At 44.0% G+C, this 22,184-nt stretch overlaps 1 protein-coding gene across 2 annotated transcripts in view; it reads left to right on the top strand.

The window, feature by feature from the left end:
* Positions 1 to 14,054, top strand: part of PBX1 (PBX homeobox 1) — a 316,248-nt gene extending 302,194 nt beyond the window's left edge. For both annotated transcript variants that reach the window (XM_032463836.1, XM_032463838.1), the window contains one exon: positions 12,558 to 14,054. In XM_032463836.1, coding sequence (XP_032319727.1) covers positions 12,558 to 12,578 — 21 coding nt within the window. In that variant the 3' untranslated portion in view covers positions 12,579 to 14,054. The remainder of the gene's footprint in view (positions 1 to 12,557) is intronic.
* The last annotated feature ends 8,130 nt before the right edge of the window (positions 14,055 to 22,184 follow it).

Here is a 22,184-nt window from a genome sequence, read left to right as displayed (position 1 = left end):
CTCTTGACTTGAAAACCTAATCTCCTATATATGGAATCTAAAATAAAAGAAAAGACACAAATTTTATTTAAAAACCAGACATAGACTCACTGACACAGTAAAAAACTCACTTGGGAAAGTGAGGAGGAGGGGTAAATTAGGAGTTTGAGATTAACAGATACACATTACTATATATAAAACAGATTTAAAAAAAAAGTACCTACTGTATAGCAGAGGGAGCAACATTCAATTTCTTGTACTGAGCTGTAAGAGAAAAGAATTTGAAGACATATGTATGTATGTATATGGCTAACTTAATCACTTTGCTGTACACCTGAAACTAATGTTGTCAATTGACTACACTTTAATAAAAAATAAGAATTTAAAAAGAAAACATACACAGATAAAACTTAAATTAAAAAAGGAAAAAAATTGTTATAGACACCAGCTCTATCTCTGTGAAGGCAGTGTCTTCTTACCTTTGAAATGTCTACATAATTACCTTAAATTGTTTACTATAGAGTATCTTTCAAGATACATTTAAAAAATTCACTTGATTAAAAAAAAAGAAACCCAAAGCTCCACAGGTGACCAGTCTGAGCAGCTGATGGGGGAGGAGGGGCGGGGCTGCATCCCCGGAAGTCTGCGATGTGCACCGTCCAAGCGTCTGTTCCCTTTAGGGGGTGTTTCCCGGCAGGAGGCGCCAGTGCCTGCCCGCTGCTGGGTGAAGCTTGGTCCTGGACCTCTGCTGGATAAGCATGTTGTTTAGCCCAAGGCTTCCCTACAGGCTGTTGGGTGGGGCTAGGTCTTGGTGCTAATGATCCAATCAAGATGTCAGCCTCCAGGAAAGCTCATGTAGGTGAACACTCCTGGAATGTCCACCACCAGCTTTTACGTCCCCTGCGTGAGCAGCAGCCGTCCCCCACGTCCCCAGGAGACCTTCCAAAACCATCAGGCAGGTCTGGCCCAGGTTCCTACGAAATCACTGCCTCTGCCCTTGGACCTTGTGCACGTGAGGCCCCATGCACGCTTCCCAAGAGAGTGAAGTTTCCGTCTCCCCAAGTCCTGTGGGGCTCCTGGAGCTAAGCCCCACTGGCCTTCAAAACCAGGTGTCCTGGGGCCCCCTCCTCCTCCTAGTGAGGAGCCCGACGTGGGGTTAGAACTCTCACTCCTGTGGGAGGGCCTCTGTGACTTAATAACCCTTCAGCTTGTGGGTCGCCCCCAACTCCGGGGGTGGGTAGGGGGCCCGTTTATATCACCAGGACGCTCCTCCTACCGTCCTGCCGTGGTTCCCTCTTTATGTTTCCAGGTGCAGAAGGTCTTTTTTGGCTAGGTTCCAGTCTCTTTTTTCGATGGTTGTTCAGCAGTCAGTTGTGGTTTTGTTGCATTCATGACGGGAGGCGAGCTTGTGGTCCTACCACTCGGCCATCCTGACCGGAAAAAAAGCTTCTGGGGGTGGTTCGTTTAAGCATTTTCTTAGATCACTTATGAGATTGTTTCTTTAATTATGTGCATGGTTGCCTGTCACATGTTTAGATATATTATTTTGCACATGCCTACAAATTCTTACTGTATAATTGTCACACACAGCAATCTGCACTCGTAATCATCTTTCTGCTGCACGTACAACAGAGGTGGAATCTTTGCAGGCTGTCGTAGATGGGAAAATGGGGGGCCCTGGAGCAGTGAGCTTGTTCCACACAGCCTCCTCCATCACAAACCCCCCTTCCGTGAAGGCTAAAGAGACAGAATTTTACCAAATCCGATTCCACGTAAATCCACAGCTATCCCAGAATGGAAGAAACAGAAAGACCTTTGAAAGAGCCAAAGCCAGTCACCCCAAAATAGTGGTGAAAAATTTGCAGCCCAGAGACACTTGCCTCAAAGGACATGGCTTATTGTCAGAGTTTAGGCTGGCTGGGTCCTCTGGGTAGCAGACTCTGAGAAGTTAAGGACTGAAAAAGGGTTATTGGAGAGTTCCACCTGTGAAGGGAAAAGGGGAAGGAGGCATGACTGGGCACAGAAGCCATCAAAGGGCAATGCACACCTGAAAAGGGGGGGTCTGGAACCAGGTGGGCCCCATGTTGGGCAGAAATGGCAGACCCTGTACCAGGGCTGTGCTCATCCCCTGTCTAAGGTGGACCCTCAAGGCTCTAACAGTCAGGCACCACCAGTCAGCACACTCCGCTGGGCTGGGAGGGAGCCCTTCCTTGCAGGGGGACATGAGTGGTAGTTTCCGTGCCTGCCACACACCCGTGGGGTTCACTCTGGTGGACTCCATGTCCCTTCAAGAGCGACACGGCTTCACTGACTTTATAGTAATGGCAATGCTTATTTTTATTCATGGTAACGTGAGAGTGTTATCTCAGTACATATGTCCCCAATGCCAAGAACGGAAATATATATGTGTATATATACCAAATGGTTTTTCATTAAAATATTTTACAGCCAGCACATGGGCAAGCTACTGGAAATGGCCTAAGGTGTCTCGAATGTGGAGGTCAGTGAACTCCAGGCAACCCCTAGAATTTTCCATTAGTGAGTAGTTAGACGAAGTAATAAATAAATTATCATTAAGCACTTTGCAAATATAGTGTTATGTAAATGCTAAATAATCATAATAATAGAGTAGTAGGCTGATCCCGATAAACGGGTCGGGCTTCCATGTCATTTAAAATGGATGGCGCAGCAGTGTCTGTGAAGATGAATGAGGTCCTCCACCGCAAAGTTCCAGCCACGCGGTCTCCCCGGCCGCGCGGCTCAGGCCCCCACGTGAGCGGCTGCACTCGGCCCTGGCCTCCAGGGGACAATTAGCGGAGCAGAGGGATTCTGGCCGGCTCTAAGCGGGTAGTAAAAGGCTCCTGCGTAGGGATATTGGAAGGAGGCTGAGGTGAGCGTGGAGGGAGTTGCATTTCTGAGAAGTCAGGAGTAATCTATGAGCAGGGGTGGGGGCAGAGCATGAGCATTTATTGAGTGCCTCCTGTGACCTAGACTCGGCTCTGTGTTTATTAGCTCCTTTATCCTCCGGGCCAGCACCTGAAGGTAACAGAGGAGCAGAACAAAGCAGAAGGCATGACTATTTTCTGTAGAAAAGCAAGAAAGCCTGACCCCATTGGTGTAGCCAGTGTTTTGCTGTTTGCATTCTGGGCGGGAGGGGCACCTGGAGGAAGGGAGGGGCCCCCAGGGAATGAGAGAATGCCTAACCCAATGATTGAGCGCAACCCCTGAGGGCTGGGACCTTTCAGGACACACATTCGTGTGATGACATCACTTCCTCCTTTGGGGTACACTCAGAATGACTGCTCATCCTCGTCCCCCAGCTGTGGACCTGACGCCACCTGGACAGCAAAGTCCAGTACAGCCTCACTCATACCTTCCACACACCTTCACATCATTCAGCAGATACTGATATAGGGTTACCAGGAGCCAAACAAGGGGCATATGCACATCACCACATTTAAATCTCCCAGCAGCACTGCCAGGATTTATCTGTCGCCTTTAAGTTCTCACCTTAAGTGAGAGCACTAAGATTTTGCCAAGTAACTTGCCAAAAGTCACACTAATTCAAGGGGGAGGAGGTGAGAACCAGCAAAGCTTTTAACTCTGTAGAATCTTGTTAAACCACCTGTAAACCCAGAGGTCCTGATACTTGAGGATATGTTTATTTTTTGCTCAACACTGGGCTATATTCTTAATAATGATTAATTGCCCTTTGTTTAATGTGTCACATTTGGAGGGTATAAAAGTAGCTCGTGGGTTTTTTTTTAAATTTTTAAATAGCTTTATTGAACAAACATAATTGACGAACAATAAACCAGCATGTATTTGAAGTACACAATTTGGTTAGTTTGGACACAGATCTGCAGAAGTGATGCCACCACCACCGTCAAGATAATAAATATATCCATCACCTCCAGAAGTTTTCTTTGCAGCCCATCCCTCCCACCCCTCCTCACCTAATTCCCTCTCCAAGCAACCACTGATCTGTTTTTCGTCACTATAATTGGCTTGCATTTTCTACAGTTTCATATAAATGGAATCACATAGTATATACTTCTGTTGGTCTGGCTTCTTTCACTCAGCATAGTTATTTAGTGACTCATCCAAGGGTTTTCTTTTTCGTTGTTTTATTTACAGAGACGTAAGAACTTTGAATAACAAGTATCTATTTTATTTAATTTTACCTTTGGACTCAGTCCAGAGTTCAAATTCTAATTCCGTCACTTACTACCTGCATGCCAAGTGGTAAGTTTCTTAACCTCTCCAAGGCTTAGTTTCCTCATCTGTGAAATGGGTATAGTGAGAGCCACAACATAGAGTTGGTGAGAGGATTCGATGAGGCAATATTGGTAAAATGGATAGCACAGAATCCTGTTTCTGGTAAGCACTTAAATTTGCAATTAAAATTAAAATTTTAAATGATAAAAACATTTTAAAAATCAAAATCCCTTTGATGGCCTTAGGTCCTCATTGTCAAGTAATATAATCATAGCTGGCATGTCACTTGCTGGGTAGGATACTGAGTGTGGCATGTGAATTAGCTCTTTAAATTTTCACAGGAAGCCTACGAAGTATGTGGGCACATCATCACCACCGCTTAGAGATGAGGCGACTGAGAGAGAGAGAGATGCTCATTACCCATTCTCCCAGATAGGAGGTGCTGGATCAGAATGTGAACCGAGGCTGGCTGGCTTGAGACCCCTTTTTTGAGTTGGCTATATTTCCATATGCAATGACTGCATCCATCACACTAGGCTTCATGCCCTAGAGAAAAAAAAAAAGACATGAAGACCATCTCAGTAACTAAGTAAAAGAGAAAAAGCTAATAAAATGAAAAAAAAAATGTTGTTGGGACACCAATTATTATTAAGGGCTACAGGATACTTCAGATGTATTATAGGCATGTGCTTGTAATTTGAAATTATAAAGAGTAATCCTCACCTAATTCTCGGTTTAACAGTAAATGTGTCAAAGACAAGAAGAATATGTAAATATGTAAAGAAAAAGAAGTTTAAGGCAGCTCACCAGTTTGGTCCCTACCGGAAAAAATAAAAAAGGATTCTGCCTTTACTGGAAACACTGGAGAAACTGCTGAGTGCTGAGTGTTCTATTTTTCAGTCTTAGGTTTTAGAGCAAGGTGGGGTGCCCGAAGGTACCAGAAGTCAGGCCCATCACTGCGGTTGCACGGTCCCAGCTGAGCAGGCTCTACTCCCCCGCCAGTTGGGGACTGTCAGTTTACAGCCTATTGGAATTGCTGTTACTGTTGAATAGAGAAACTCAGCTACATCTTCAGTTGTCTTAAGCACAGAAATTGGTATTCACTAAAGATCTGGAATTTGGCGGAACAGAGCGAGGGATTTTCATTTTAATTCAGTTCAGGTTATCAAACATTTCTTGTTTGCCTGATGTGCACTGACTCTGCCTTTGAGAACCCTCCCACACTGTTGGTGGGAATGTAGTTTGGTGCAGCCACTATGGAAAACAGTATGGAGATAGCTTAAAAAACTAAAAACAGAGTTACCATATGATCCATCAATCCCACTCCTGGGCATATATCCAGAGGGCCAGAGGGAACTCTAATTCAAAAAGATACATACACCCCAATGTTCAGAGCAGCACTATTTACAATAGCCAAGACATGGAAGCAACCTAAATGTCCATTGACAGATGATTGGATAAAGAAGTTATGGTATGGGTATATGTGTGTGTGTATATATATATATATATATATATATATATATATATATAATGTAATATTACTCAGCCAAAAAAAGAATGAAATAATGCCATTAGCAGCAACATGGATGGACCTAGAGATTATCATACTAAGTGAGGTAAGCCAGAGAAAGACACATACCATATTACTTATATGTGGAATCTTAAAAAATGACACAAATAAACTTATTTACAAAACAGAAACAGACTCACAGACATAGAAACAAACTTATGATTGCCAAAGGGGAAAGGTGGGGAGATAAATTAGGAGTTTAGGATAAGCAGATACAAACTACTATATATAAAATTAAGTCCTACTGTACAGCACAGGAAACTATATTCAATAGCTTGTAATAACCTACAATGAAAAAACATGTGTGTGTATAACTGAATCCCTAGGCTGCACACCCAGAAACTAACACAACATTGTAAATCCACTGTACTTCAATTTAAACAACAACAAAAAATCTCTGCCTTTGAGAAATTTCTGTTTGTGGGTGACAGAAGATGAAAGATACAAATAAAATAATTTCAGTGGTAAAAGAAAGACCTGAATTAAAGGGATATCTAGAAGGCAAAGTCGACAAACTCACTTAGAAGTAGGCATGAAGGAAAGGATGGGGTTCTGGTTGGAAACTGTGAGCCACTCAAAAAGACAGAAAATTAAGACAAGCAGACTTTGCAAACTGGGTGATGAGGGCAGTTTGGGGCATCTTGGGTTGAGGTATAATTGGAGATCCAGGTGGAAACCCCCAGTAGGCAGTTATGTTTCTGGATACTAAGCTCAGGGGTGAGGCTGAAGTTGAAGATAATGGCTCGTGAGTTGTCAGCATAAAAGATGTAGTGGAAGCCATGGGGATGGATGAGGTCTCCCCAGGGGAGTGTGTGGAGTGAGAGTAAATGGTCAACACAAAATCATGATGGTTAAAAATGGGTTTGACCAAATACCAATATCAGAAAGCATATTAAAGCTTTGGGAATGGACAATATTATCATATAGATCTTTCCTGTTCCTAACTTTTTCAAATCCACTCATTTCAGGCATATGCCATTTGTTCCCTGTGAATAGATGCAAATTATAATTCAATGTGTAATTCAATGTATCCTATTGAAAGGCAGTACTTAAAAAGAAAAAGGACCCCCAAAGCAAACACAAAAGCCTGCTCTGCATGTGGCCCTTCACCTACTCGCACTAGAAGACCTTGGGGTGGGGGATGTAAGTGGGATCGAATAGCTTTTTTGTGAATATAAGTCTGATATAAACAGTGGTGTCTTTGTGACAAGGATGGAGAAATTTAAGATACCGAACTGAAAAGAAAGCTTACGGTATTTAGTTAGTTGTGTGCTGACCTCCTCACACCTTTAACTATGTCTCCATATCTCTTCACATTCCGGTTTCTCTATCATTCCATTGACAAACACATGTTGAGCCTCTTCTCCAGGTAGGCACATGTCAAATGCCAGGAGCACAGAGAGAAACAGTATTTGGTTCTTGCCCTTGAGAAACAGAATACACTCGCAGGAGTTTTCTAATTACCAAAACGTTCCCCATTGGCATAGTCCTTTATATCTGTCCAAGAAATCTCCTCTTCATCATAGTGATGGAGTTCTATGACATGTCTGTGAAGGAGGTAGGGCAATCACGATTATTATTCATATCACGTATATGTGATATTAAGCATATACTATGTATATATATTGCAGATTATTATTATGCATTGGTAGCTGAGACACAGGAGTGGAGTGACCTGGGGAAGGTCAGTCCTTGGCTGAGATCCAGATCTTTTGGCCAAGTGTTTTTCTGCTAAGGGGAACGTTTACCCCCCAGCGCTCTCACCCTGGGCACCTTGCCTTTGCAATGTCCTGGTTGTCTATTTTATCTCTTTCAGCTGACAAATTGGACAGGCCCTTGGGGAATACGGACTCAAGAATAACTTGCCTTTGGTCAAGTGCTAAGTCCCACAGGTGTAGGACAGACCTTGGAGGAGCCACTAACCCTCTCACAGCTCCCCCTCAAAACCCCTACTGTTTGTCTGGAGGGAAGTATGCTTATCAGTTCTGTATGTACCAGGGAGCAGCTAGCAAAACCAAATTAGCTCAAACTGGCTGCCGTTCAGGTCAGCTAATTAAATTAGCTATTGTTGCATTACTGATAAGGACAGTTTGGAAAAGGAAAAAAGCCACTCATCCCAGCAGCCATAAGGCTAATGCCAAGAAAATGTGTTAATGGGAACACTCTGAATGGAAACCCCTCTGACTAGCAGCAGTACCTAGGGGTCGTCGGTGGACTGTTCTCCTAGCCATCTGCTCTGAGCTCAATGCTCCCAGCCCTCTCTGGCTCTGATCCTTGTGGGCACAGCCGCTCTGCATCTTCCTGGTACCCAGCTGCAGCCAGGGCAACACTTTCCTTTTCCCACCATGAACTCATCTTCCTGGGAGTTTTGAGAGAAATGGGAATTTTTCTGGGAGAAAACTGCTCGCCCTTGTGGGTTAAAATCTAATCTCCCCATAGCATAAAAGCCAGTTGATATTTGCAACAAAGCCAGAAAGGAAGGAAGGAAGGAAGGAAGGAAGGAAGGAAGGAAGGAAGGAAGGAAGGAAGGAAGGAAGAAGAAAGAAAGAAAGAAAGAAAGAAAGAAAGAAAGAAAGAAAGAAAGAAAGAAAGGAAGAAAGAAAGAAAGAAGAAGGAAGAAGGAAGAAAGAAAGAAAGAGAAGGAAGAAAGAAGGAAGAAAGAAAGAGAAGGAAGAGAAGGAAGAGTGGGGAGAGGAAGTAAATGGCTAGAAAGTTCCTAAAAGACTACGTTTTTTCTTTTCAGTGTCTGTTGCTTTGCTTGATAATAGCCTCTCCACCATTATGAGCAGCCTCATTGAGGCTGTAATCAAGTTGGCTGCTACCTTCTGGCTGAGATGTGCACACATGGACTTGCTCTATGCCAGCTGGCCTCTGTCCTAGGACCCCGGGTCTTGAGTAGACAGAAAACAGGAGAAAGTGTTATGTGTTCGCTCATTTTAGCAGCAGTCCTTCGATGAGGACTTCCCCCCTACCCTGTACCCCCTCTGCCCTCAGCCTCCACCCTCCTCAACTCCACCCACCAAGCTGTCCTGGTTCCATTTTTTTTTCCCCCAAGACTAATCATCCAGGTGTCTTTAAGTGCTGTGAGCCAACTGCTATCTTTCTGATTTGTTCCTTTTCTGCTTAGATTAACCAATCTGTTTCATGCAATCCAAATGATTGTTTAGTCCAACCCCTTTCTTTGACAGAGGAGGCTGAGGACCAGAGATATTAAGTGATTTCCTCAGAATCACACAGATAATAATTGGCAGATTGAGTCTAGAGCCCAGGTCCCTAACTCCATGAGATGCTGCTGCCTGAATACATCTCTGGAGAAAGTGAAGGCAACTCTGCGAACTGCCTGCGAGTCTAGGGGGAGAAATCCTCAATGGTTTCCCTCATCTTCATGACTCCCTTTTCTTTCTTTTGTGTCTGTGTGTCTGTGTGTGCATGTATTTTCTCAAATTGAGGTGAAATTCATATATCATACAATTAACCATTTTAAAATATACAACTCAGTGATATTTCGAATATTCAACAATATTGTACAACAAGCATCTCTCTCGAGTTTCAAAATGTTTTCATTATCCCTCAAAAACATCCCTAACCATTAAATAATCATGTCCCACTCCTCCCTCCCTATCACCTGGTACCTTTTGTTCTGCTTTCTGTCTCTGTGGATTTGCCTATTACGGATATGGCATATAAATGGAATCATATAATAGGTGAAGTTTTTTGTTTGGCTTCTTTCAATCAGTATAATGTTTTCAAAGTTCACCTATGTTGTAGCAGGTATCAGTACTTTGCTCCTTTTCATGGCTGAATAATATTCCATTATGTGGCTATACCACATTTTATTTATCCATTCATCTATCAATGAGATTTTTGAGTTGTTTCTACCTTTTGGCTATTATTATGATGTTGCATGAACATTCATGTGTAAGTAAGTTTCTGTGTGGATGTGGGTTCATTTCTCTTGGAAAGATACTGAGACTAGAATTGCTGGGTCATATGGTAGCTCTATATTTAATTTCTGGAGAAACTGCCTAATTGTTTTCCACAGCACCTTTCTACCAGCAATTCTTTTTGGACTGCACCTTCCTAGACTTTGTCCAGTTTGCCTCTGTGGCCCATTCAGTGGCTTGCATCTTGTAGGTATAACAATGGGGGAAACATTAATAACTGTAATAGGAGCCACTAAAAAGAGAATGATCTTTTTGGAGAAAAAGAAGTGTGAATTTTGCTGTGTCAGCATGATAAGGTGGGTGTGAAGACATAAGAGGAAGAGTGATGCTCCTCTTTGTCATATGGGGAGATGAATTTGGAGCACTCAAGGAACAGAAAGGAAAGAATGAAAGGTAGAAAGAAGAGGGAGGAAAAAGGGAGCCTAGAAAAAAGGGAGCAGAAAGTTGAGTACTGGGTACTGGGTAATGAGATTGCTCCCATCCCAGAATTCTTCTGTAAAATATACTCTCAATTACACACACACACACACACACACACACATTTTTTTGTCTTGATGTTGGTGGTCGTTGCTAATTCTCAAGAGGGGGTTAAATTTCACATTGGGCATGAAGTGGTTTGAGACAGAAGCAGAATTCAAGGAGTTTCTCGAGGTACAGACACAGACAAAGGTAGACACCCCTCCTCTCTGTCACACCTCATTTACTCCCACCTTGAATTAGCAGAAATTTGGGGAAGGTATCACCCTTATTCAAGCTGTGGAATTTCCCTCCTTCAGAAGAGGTCGAGATGACTCCTTTTTCTTTTGATTTGTCAGATTTTTATTTCAGTTTTTTTTTTTAAAGTCTTGGGTTAATATTCTCCCTAAGAAAACAAGTGAAATAGAAACCTATCATTGAAATTGCCCATGTGTAAGTTCTTATATGTGCACTGTCTGTCTCTCACTATACAAAGTGAAAACTTCACAGTTCAAGTTTATTCTTAAGCCCTCAGTACCAATAGCTAGAGTATTTTCTGCTGAACCAATGAATATTATAATTGAGGAAACCAGTAATAGGGAGGAGAGGACCGTGGTGCTTACTTTATAGGGCAGCCTGTAATTATAGTTGGAAAAATATGATATAGGCTGTGTTCTGCTGTGATGTGATATGTACTTACTTTCAATTTAGAAGTAAATTCTCTAAGTCTCTGATTCTTCATCTGCAGACAGGAAAGTTTAACTCTCCTCTCCCTTAAGCTCCATCATTCTAAGCTACTTGGAGAATTATCAAAGCTAGTGAAATAGATGAGAAATTACAGAAGTTTAGTGATTTGGGTATCATTTAATGGAATAATTGAAAGGAAAAGCTTCCAAGCCTTTAAGATAAAATACAAGGAAAAGCCTTGCTAGAGAAGCTGTTCTAAGGGACTTCGTTGTGAAAAATCAAGTTCTCTATCACCGCTCATTTTGAGGGGTATTAGGGGAGACTGAGGCCACTGCTTTTCAGGTGCAGGGTGCTAATTCCATGAGAACCAGCCCCACCTACAATATGTCGTTGAGAAGATGTTATTAGTGCTTCTGACCCAGGAGAAATCTGGCTTTCAAGAATGTCAGTTCAATCAATTGTCCTATTGAGGAATTTAATGGAAAGAAGTAGCCTAGCCCTGGGCAAAAGGGTAATTTCACTGCATCCAGTAAAGTGAATATAATGATTGCTTCATATCTTCCTTTATAGTCTTGTAAAATAATACAAAATCATTACAAAATATGTAAAATTGGAGGCGTTTCTTCAAAATTTTATCACCCTAACATAACAATGCCTTTTTTCCATTATTCTCTTTTAATCTGGGTTCCTATATATGTGTATGATGAGTGTTTTGGCAATTTATTGATCGATTTATTTTTAAAAGCTGGTCTAGCTGAAGTTGACCAATAGATGAGTCTATGGATTAGAATTACTGGGTCTTTTCCCAACTTTGCTATCCTTTCTCTTTCTTTCCTCTTGGTCCCCCAGCCACAGAATGGGGACACTGACACCCTTCCCCGCCCCCATAGTGACTGGGGGTGAAGCATCATGTCTGTGAGTTCTTCTCAATTATTCAGTGCAAGTACAAATTAATATTAGATATATTACTAAATTTTGATAAAAAAAAACTTTTCTCTAAAAAATCTGTGTTAAGCTTGGGTTCTGTATACGATTCACTAAAAGAGAAGACAGTTCTATTACGTGCCCTTTCAACCTTCATTGACTCTTCGTAACAAGGTCAGGAGAGGTGGCGCCTTATCAATCCTTTCTAACTGGAGGCAGAAAAGTGAGATGTAGGGGAAAACCGGGGGACTCAAGCTAAGAGCACGTCGATGTAAGTCGTGGGTTTGCAATTTATCAGCTGTGTAATGTCAAGCAAGTTACTTCATATTATCTGGATCAGTTGCTTCCTCTGTAAAACATGGGTGATAATAATTATTTCACAGGGTTGTTATGAGGATTAAACAAGCTAATGAAGGGGAAGGGCAACCCAAAGGATTCACTTTTTCTTTCTTAAAAAAGAAATTATAAACAGGTGACTCCAACTGAACAATTCCTAGTATTTGTCATAGAGAACTTTTTTCTCCATTTATATGAATGAAAAAGTAACCTCAATTTTTGATGGCTGATGAGCCGTTTCCCGAATCATCGAGGGCCAGGCCTTCTCCGTCTCCTCCTCTTTTCAGCTGGTTAGCTGCTTATTGAGATCTTGCCAGAGGGCGGGCAAAAGAAATAAAAACAGAAATCGGTCCATTTGACTCTTTGATAGCGGTCCTGATGAGAAATGTGTGGGGAGAGGGTGTGAAAGCTGTGAGTCAAACTGGAATTCTGCTTCTCACCAGGAAATGGCAAGAACCTACTGATGTTTGGATGCCCTCGTGATGACAGCTCCTCCTCCTCCCTCGACTGAAGAAGTGTCTTCCTCTGCCTAAAAAGGGGTCTCTCTTCCAGAATGGAGCATACTGACTTGTGGAGGAGCAACAGGATACCTGCCCGCCAGTCCCATCAGCCAAAACAACTCTGGTGAGCAGTGGGTTGGCAGATGTTGTAACTAGATGACTGTTGCCTCAACTGAGTCCCAAAGCAATAATCACTTTTCTTTCTCTTCCCCACAAATCCAGCAATTAAATGATCACTTGTAAGCATTTACTATGTACCACCATCTAATATAAAATATGGTGAGGACCTGCGTATATAAGACAGCTTCTCAACCCTCAATAAAATTATAATACATTAAGAAAGCAAGAGTTGTGCATGTGAAAATACAGCTAACTACGAAGGGGAGAAGACAGTGAACACGTTTAGAGCATCTCCCATATTCCAGTCACTGTGCCAGGTGCTGTACATACATGATTTTATCTAATCCCCACCACATCCCTGACACACATTTCTATTCTTGTTCCTTGAGTGGTGATGCTGGGAGTCAGAGATGCTCAATAACTTGCCCAAGATCACGTAGTGAGAAAAGTGTGGAGCCTGCTTTCAAGGTTAAAAGGATCTAACTTTGTGGTTAATGCTCTGTTACCCACTGCCAATGAGAGGAATCAGAGCTTGAGACATGTATGCCACTGGGTCAAGATAAGACTCTTTAAAATACCTCTCAGTAAAACCCATTGACCAAGTTTGCCCCAAGTCTGTTCATTGGTTTGGGAAAGACGTCCAGCCAAAGAATCCACATCTGGATTCTAGGGGCAGGGAGGGTGGAGAGGAAATGACAGCCCTCTGGTCTCAGCTCAGCCATCATCCACATGCGTTCATCTCAGCAAGTTGTTTCCCTTTTGCATGCCTTTGTGTCATCACCTGTAGAGCATTTCTAGATTGTCCATCACTGGGCAGGTGGATCACGTACCAGCAGCCCTAATGTCAAGAAGACTTGAGTTTGGATGCTGGCTCCATCCTCAAGCAATGGCTGCTGGGCAACTCACTGAACCATCTGTAAAGTGGAGATAATAATACCTACCTCAGGGCCTTTGCCCTTACTGTTCGTCCTCCTTGGAATGGTCTTCCCCACTTATCCACGAGGGTCACTCTTTCACTCCCTCTAGGTCTTCACTCAACTTACTTTTTTAGTGAGACTTTCCTTGAACATGATACCCAAGTTGCAAACCATCTGGCATTCCCTGTCTTTTTTCCTCATTTTATTATATTCCTTAACACTCAACACGTAACATACTATATATAGCACTTAATTATCCTATTTATTGCCTGTTTCCCACCTCTAGAATGTAAGCTCTCTAAGGGCAGGTTTTTGGGGGTTTTCTGTTTTTGTATTCTTTACTGCTGTATCTCCAGTTTCTAGAATGATTTAGATGCTTAATAAATGTTTGTTGCATAAATGACCGGTTGTTGTGAGAATAATGTGAGTCAAGTGCTTTGCACAGGACCTGGCATATAGTAAACACTCCATATGTGTCATCTGTTCGTTAGTATTATTTTATTATTATGTTGCTGCACCTCAGTGGGCATATGTTCTCCCCTCTGGGTAACCTAGGATGAGCATTCTGACTTTCTTGGTGAATGTGAAGGTCTGACTCTGTTGAAATGAAGCTAGAAACAGGGAGGGAAATAAGGGAGAGGATTTGCATGGTAGCTACCTTCAAATACCTAAAGGTGTGGTCACCTGGATAGAAATTCCAGGAAGCATATTTCTGCTGCATAAGAAAGGATTTCTACAAAATTGGATGTCTAGTGATGGAATAAACTGTCCCGGGAGATAGTGAACTGCTCATGCCTAGAGGTCTCCTAGAAGCTGGATAATCACATCTTACTGACCTTGAAGATAATCATCATAATGAATGACAAGCCTGGAATACAGCCAGGGGGATCACACACTTAGAGAGCCATGGAGATGCGTAGGAAAGCATGGCATCTCTAGGGGTAAGATAGATGGACAGTCGATAAGAGTATTGTTTAATGTATATAGTCAAAGAAACCAAGGATATGTGATCAGGAGGCTGAGGACGGGTACTCCCTTAAAAGTCAAAGTCAGCTTCCAGATGGGAGTCAGTTTTCAGACCCAGAACCCGTTGACAGAAGGAGAGGCTGGTGCCCAGGTAGAAAGACTGTATAAATTTAACAGCATGTGTCTATAGCAATGATTCTTCTACTCCATCCCCAAAAGGTCCCTGGCTATTTAATCAAGTTAGCATAGACCAGGGGAAGAGGGGAGGACATCTAGTGTGTGGACCTAAGGGAGTGTGTACAAAGAATGAAGATCTTTGCTTCCTCTATTTAATGCCCCAGACAGCATCCCCCACAGAAGAGGCACTAAGCAACCACACAGACAGAACGACAGAATGACTAAGTGTGAGTCCATGGATCTAGTGAGTACACTGTGAGCCAGACCCAAGAAAGTTGGCACCAGCCTCTTTTTCTCATTGGTCACCCCAGTGCCACCTAATGGAATATTCATGGTGGCAGGAAACATGCATGGATTCCCACTCACTAAGCCCAACCTAGCTACTGCAATTGCCAATGTCCATGGGGCAACATAGACCAACCTGAGCCCTCCCCCACCAAGACGGCATCATTCCAAGAAGATAAACCAGCTGCTCGGTAGCAACTTGACACATGAGATCCCTTCTACTCTGTGAGAGACAAGAATTCATCTTGATTAGGATCAACAGCTATTTCACATTTGAGTTTGCCTTTCCCACCTCCAAGGTCTCAGCTAGTACCACTCTTTGAGGGCTTCTAAAGCATATGACCCACAGGCACAGGGTCCTACATAACACCACAGCATCCCAAGGAACACACTTTATAGCAAAGGAAGGGTGGCAGTGAGCACATGACCATGAGTTTCACTTTCTCTGTGATATGCAGCACCACACAGATGCAACTAGCGTGTCGGAGTGAGTAAATGGATATTTGAAGACATCACCAGCTTGGAGATGATACCTTGAAACGATAAGGCTCCATCTGTCAGAACATACTATGCACCTGAAATCAATGACCGTGACGTAGTACTGTGTCCCTGATACACAGAGCACGTGGGTCTGAGACCAAAGGGGAAAAGTCCTGAGGAACCTACTTCCATCACTTCCAGTGACTGACTTAGGGGATCTGTACACCCCGTTCCCATCTCTCTCGCCTCTGTGGGTTGGAAGTCTGATCGCAATGAAATGATGCTTCCTTCAGGAGAACAGCAAGTCCTCCTGGACCACAGGCGGCGGCTGCTCTCTGGGCACTTAAAGACCAGACAGCAAGAAAAGAAAACAGGGGGGACTGACTCTGATTAGGTACCAGTGCTGCTGCTCCCAATTCGAACAGGGAAGAATATGGTTGGCATCCAGGTGATTTGGGTCATCATGCTTTTCTCAAACATGGTATACACACGCGTACCCATATCCATACATGTGTACGTGTGCACACTCAGCACATAGCTACGTGCCATGGATCGCCTTTTGGTCCTGTTACCCTGGAGAACATGAACACAGTGCTCCAGACCAGGCCTGACAGACCAGCCCCCAAATCAAGGATGTGCTATAGACATTTTTTTTTGGCTTATTGCAAACCTGCCCAAAACTACTTCCCTCACATCCACCCCCGGGGTCCAGTGGATTTTCTGCTGCAATCTGGCCCTGGCAGGTCCCCGCGGAGCCCTCCCTGGTCCAGAGGAGAATTTCTCAAGGAAGTGCTGCCTGTCCTGGGATGTTCATGCCATTGGCCTTTCCCTGCTTTTTATTTTTTTATGTCACCTGTCATTCTTTCCCCTACGAGGTGTCCCCACTGGCAGAGAATTGATCCAGCATAGAGCAGACCCTATTAAACTTCACTCTTGCCTCTTCAGCAGATTTCTCGTTGAGACCTGCAGTATTTCCTTTCTGGGAGAAAGAGATGGGAGCTTGAGATGGGAGAGGGGACCATGGTTTGTGCATCACTTGCGCTATTTCATCTTTTTTATTATTTCATTCGACTGCTGTGCAGATGCCTCATAGGATGCCATTTTAATTGTGATGGCTTTTACAGAAACTCTGTCTCTGCTGTTCAGAAAAAGGCAGTAAAACTTGCTAAGTTTGGTTTGCAAGCTTCTGGTTCATATGTGCAAATAATCAAAAAGGAGAGACTCTGACTCAGAAACCTGCCTCCTGCCCTCCTTCGATGTTCCTCAAGCTTCACTTTAAAAGAACAGAGGGGAAACCCAATATTGGCAGCTATGAAACATTTTCCAGTTCTGTTATCTGCTCCCAAACTCCACCGCTGCCCTCTCCCAGCTTCATCCCCTCATGCAGCCCTGAGCCAAGGTCTGGAATCTGTAGTGCTGCCTGCAGAGGCTGGCTGAGGGGGTTGGAGCAAGTGAGTGGTGAGGCTGTGATCTGTGCTCTGCTCAATCTTCCTTTCCTCGTGAGAGCTTCTGAAGCCACTTCCCTTGGACACCCTGACCTTCAGTTGCACTTTGGTTTTAGAAGATGACCTTCAGAACATCATGTGATAATGTGCTGACGCCTGGGGGCCTTTAGCAAGCTGTATCCACGTGGCCCACACTCTTCCCTGATGGGTAACATGAACACACACACACACTCACTCACCTACTCATGGACTTTCTCCTATGATGATCTTCTCAAGGGTGAGGACTAAACCTAAATATGTTCATCACGGTAGGCACTGGACTTGGACCAGGTTTTGTGACGATGGAGAAATAGGGTCTGGAGACAGGATGAAGTCCAACAGTAAGGCAGAGACAGGTGCCACCCACACACCTGCATCCAGTCTGGTGCTCGATGCACTGAGCCCGCAGTGCTTGTAAATCATTCTTTGAGCTTTGGAAAACATGTCTCCTGGCTATGCTGTCTCTAGCCTCGTACGCCTAACGTGTAAATCTCTGCATGTGAGGGACAGCAAAGGAGCATGAGTCAATGGCTACTGCCCCTGGACAGCCAGGGGAGGGTGGGGCCCCGCACTCCTGGTGAGTTTCAGGCAGACGAGGCCCTGAGGCAGCAGAGGTGGGAGGATGCTAGAGAGGAGGAAGTGAGAACATGCCACTGCTTCATCCTCACCCACAGCACGAGTGTGGTACACGTGTCCGGTGCCCACCTTCTTCCCCCGCGTTCTCCTGAGATCTAACATCCTTGGATGAAAGAGGGGCTGAGATTTTGCCAGCATTCACCCCAAATCTTGTCTGCCCCGAGCCTTATGAGATACCTTCTCTTGGAGAGCCTCTCTTGGAGAAGGCACCTTCTCTCTGAGGTGTGCGCTGTGTGGACCACTAAGGAGGCCTGGGCGGCTTTCCTGAAATCACAGGGAGTTAGAAGGGATCTGAGAGCTCAATTCATCTATTTCCCTTATTTTACAGAGGAAATTGACCAGCTTCCTCATCTGTGCTTTGCATTCATTATTTCGCTTAGTCCTCACAATGACCCTCTGGGATGGGTAACATCACTCCTTGCAATTGGGCAGGAAATTAAGTACCAGAGAGGTGACCAAACTTGCCCACATAGATTGCTAGTGGTGAGGTCAGGGACTGACCCCGGGCACTCCGACTCTCAGTCTGAGAGTCTTAATTCTCAATTAGGGGTTCCTAAATGTTAGTCTAAGGACTCACGTTGATGCTTGAGAACATTTTCATTCTTCTGTGACAAAATATGAGCCATATACCTATGTCCACAGAAGCTTGCCAACTCCCTTTCATGGAAAAGGCTTTTTTATGATGAGATGGAGTCTTTCCTACGTTTTTCATATAGTTTCTGTCTTCGTGTAATTATAGCGATAATAACTGGGGGTGGTTTGTATATTTGCCCGGCAAAATGAAACACTGGCAATAACATGACAGTCCTCAATGTTATTAAAAATTAAAACTCCCCAAGTCTGGGAACACAGTACCATCCTACGATGCCATTTATATTGTCGCCAGCCCTGTTGGCGAAGATGAGCAGGGGGTTCCTGCAGGCATTTGACGCGTCAGGCTTATCCGGCAGCTGTCACCACTCCATGGCCAGCAGCGGCCTCAGCACCGTGAGGGTAAGACCCTCCCCTCACGGAGCTGAAAGTCCCTGCCTTGTTCAGCTCTACGTAAAGTCCCAGAGATACTATGGGGTGTCCGTAAGGAAGGAGAGCTTTTTCGTTGTCACAGAAGCCTGGGGGCTCAGGAAGTAGCCGGGCTGATTTAACCCTGAATTTGACCATCCCTTCCCATCTCTGGGTACAGATAAGAGAGATAATGCAACGAAACAAAGAGAACATACCTGGTGTGCCCGGCACTGCGCTCCTGGCCCCAGGTGGAGAAGTGCAATCGAAAGGAAGGATGCTGTGCAGCGCACCAGGCTGCATGCCAGGGCCATCGCTTACTAGGTGTGTGATCTGAGCAGGTTCCTTTTTGACTCTTGCAGTGCCGCTGTGACAGTAAAATTACAGAACGTAGATGAAGCACCTAACTCAGGACTAGTCTGTACTAAACGCTCAGTCAGCTTTACTTTCTGTCTCCTGTCGCTCATGTCCCCCCATTCCTGCTTTGCCTCTAGGAGCCAATCGAGGCAAAACTGAATCTGGGGGGGCTTTGGTGCCCTCATGTCTACACTCCTGCATCCTTGGGTTCTTCCAGCCAGAAAGAATGCTCTTTGATATCCAGATTCGCACTGAGTGAGTAGCTCAGAGTTTATGATGAAAGGTGAATGCTTAAGTAAAGAAAAAATTCTGGCAGTGGCATTGCAGACCCCACAGCGCCCAGCTGAAGGGGCTACGCCACCCCAGGGTCCCCGACCCACAGCTGGTGGGTCCCCGGTCCCCCTACCCAGGCAGGAGGCAGGTGCTGGTGCCAGGCTCTGCTGTCATTACCCATCCTTCTCCTGCTCTGTGCACTTTCTGTTACAGCTGACACCTGGGATGTCACATTCTGACATATGAGGCTACGGGGGTCAAGTGGGGAGGGGTCGGGGGGAGGACTTGGCCTTCACAGCCAGGTACATGTCAAACTGAATTCCACTCATGATTGGGTGTCAGGCTTAGACCAGGAACGGATTTGGATCAGAGCGATCTACGGAAGTCAAATGACAACGTCTGTCTGACTGGGGCTTATCCGACAGGACGTGCTCCCTGGCAGGTCCCCGGGCCCGGGACAGAGGCTGCACGTGGGGTGGGCACGTGGCAAGTCGTGGTGCCTCACCCTCCTTTGCCTTGTCTTCAAATTTGTCGCAGCTCGTGTTTGCTGACATTTGAGCAGATTGTACTTATGCAAATAGGCTATTTTGCTTGATTTTGAGTCTCCTACATGCGTGAAGACCACTAACTGTCACCAAGGTTTCTTTCCACAGTGCTGACTAACAGCTCGGTCACTCACCCAGCTGCAAGGGAGAGGCCTGGCAGGGGAGGAAGAGTGTTTAATATTGATGTGAGTCCTGAATAAATGAGGATTTGTGAGCCCGGGTTAGAAGGCGTTCAGTAGCACAGGCTTTGAATTCAGTCAGAACCGAGTCTGAATCTCTGAGCTCATCCCTGTTTGCTTCAGGGCCCTGAGAAACTTTATTTCACCTCCCTGGGCCTCAGTTTTTCATCTGTAAAATGGTGACATAATAACATGTACTACATGGGAGGGATAAATTGGGAGTTTGAAATTTGCCCCTCTTGGGGAGTGATGGAAATGTTGGCTATCTTGATTGTGGTGGTGGTTTCATGGGTGTAGACATGTATCAATATTCATCAAATTGTAGATCTGAAATATGTGTAGTTTACTGTACAGAAATTATACCACAATGAAGGTTTGTAAAAAATAAATGAAAATGTGTGCAAAGCCGTTTACAAAAGGCCTAGAAAAAATACAGGTCTTGGTGTTATTATGGGAAGGTTTGAATCTACTGTTATTTTAGTTCTGCCACTTTGTCATGATTCTTTATTTTTCCACCTGTAAAATCAGAATAATAAGAGGGTGCCAGAAGGAAGAACGTGAGAGGAGCCCCAGCAATTGGTGGACTGGAGAGACGCTTGGTAGAAGCAATTTGCGCCCCTTTGGGAAGGTTTCTAGTGGAATGTTCAGCCCTAGGAATTTCTGTATTAAATTCTACAAGATTCGCTGTAGTTGTTACAGAAGTACAGTTTTGCTTTTGGAAACCTGAAGTAGAAAGATGAGGATGGCTGAAGTCTGAGTTCATAAGGGGACCTAAAATCATGATTAACAGAAAATCAGTTTCTCGCTCTCTTGGAACAAGTGTAGAAAAATAATAAAAAAAAAATACTTGATTGAAAGGATACCTTTATGTCTTTGCCCGACCATGAAGTGGGGGTGGGGTGGGGACAATTGGGGGAAAGCAGCCAATCAGGGACCTCCAGAAGTTTCCCCTTCTTTCTTTCTGGAGGGCAGCCCAGGGGGCGGCGGCAACCTCACATCAGCTGCTCTAAGACAGTGAATGGCGGGCAGCGTCGGCAGTTTGCCAAGAGGCCGAAGAAAGGCAGGTAAACTAGAGCATCCCTGGGTACCACTGCTGAGAAAAACAAACAAACTCAGATGAGAGGTTACAAAACAGACTGAGCTAAAAGAGGAGGTCTTCAGTTTTTGAAGAGTCCAGCATGGTTGTCATACAGAATCAACCAAATCTTTTTTTAAAAGATTTTATTATGAACATTTCTGAACTTGCCCACAAGTACAGAGCACAACATTACCCATCATTCAGATCGAACAGCTATTTTTCCGCCCACATATGCTTCATTTTTTTACCCTCTTTTAATCTTCTTAGTAATTCAGTATCTGCCTTCAGTTTTTTTTTTGCACAATACCATGGTCAACATCTACCAGGTTTAACAATTATTCATTAAGAATACCCAGTCTCGCACCACCACTTTAAAGAGCTAAAAACTAAGTTCAAAAGTTCAAAACTAGATACAATTCTATATAATAAGTTAATATATGGCACAGGTGAGAGTGGAGAGGCTGGTTTATTCACTGTTGCCTTAATTAGTTAATTTATTCAGAAATGTAAGTTTCAAGACGAATTTCAGATGAACTACCATTTCGGCAAAAATATCAGAATGGATAAGATTCTCTACATGTAGCACCAAAGGCAGGAAAGAATACACTTGGCTTCCTGAAAAAGTTCTTGCTCACCCCTGACCCCAACATAAGCAATGCCAAAACAACATAAATCAGGCAAAATTTAAATAAGCACTAAAAATTAGGAAGCAAATGTTCAACCTACATAACAGACAAAACGTTTACAGCTCTTCAGCACAGGCGTGCTTACAAATCCAATGAAAGACTTGGTTCTCCAAAAGGAAAAGTGGGAAAGGATTCTCTGCCTTAATTCACAGACATTTCGTGTTGCAATGTCAATTTTCTGCCCGCCCTCCTTCACCCAGAATCCACAGGGAGACTTCCTTGGCAAAGAGGTCCGGGGACACCATAATGACTTATGTTCTAAGCAGTCCTTCATTTGACTTCCCTGTAGCTCACCATCTTATTTATCCCAAATTTCACATTATTAGGTGCATGTGTTTTGTAGTTTGTGGAGTTTTCCTGATTCATTAAAGAGGAAGCCTTCTCTCCT

This window comes from Camelus ferus, chromosome 21 (assembly GCF_009834535.1).
Source record: "Camelus ferus isolate YT-003-E chromosome 21, BCGSAC_Cfer_1.0, whole genome shotgun sequence".
NCBI classification, from domain to species: domain Eukaryota; kingdom Metazoa; phylum Chordata; class Mammalia; order Artiodactyla; family Camelidae; genus Camelus; species Camelus ferus.
The sequence above is the reverse complement of the archived record's forward strand: the minus strand, read 5'-3'. Positions and strand labels throughout refer to the sequence as shown.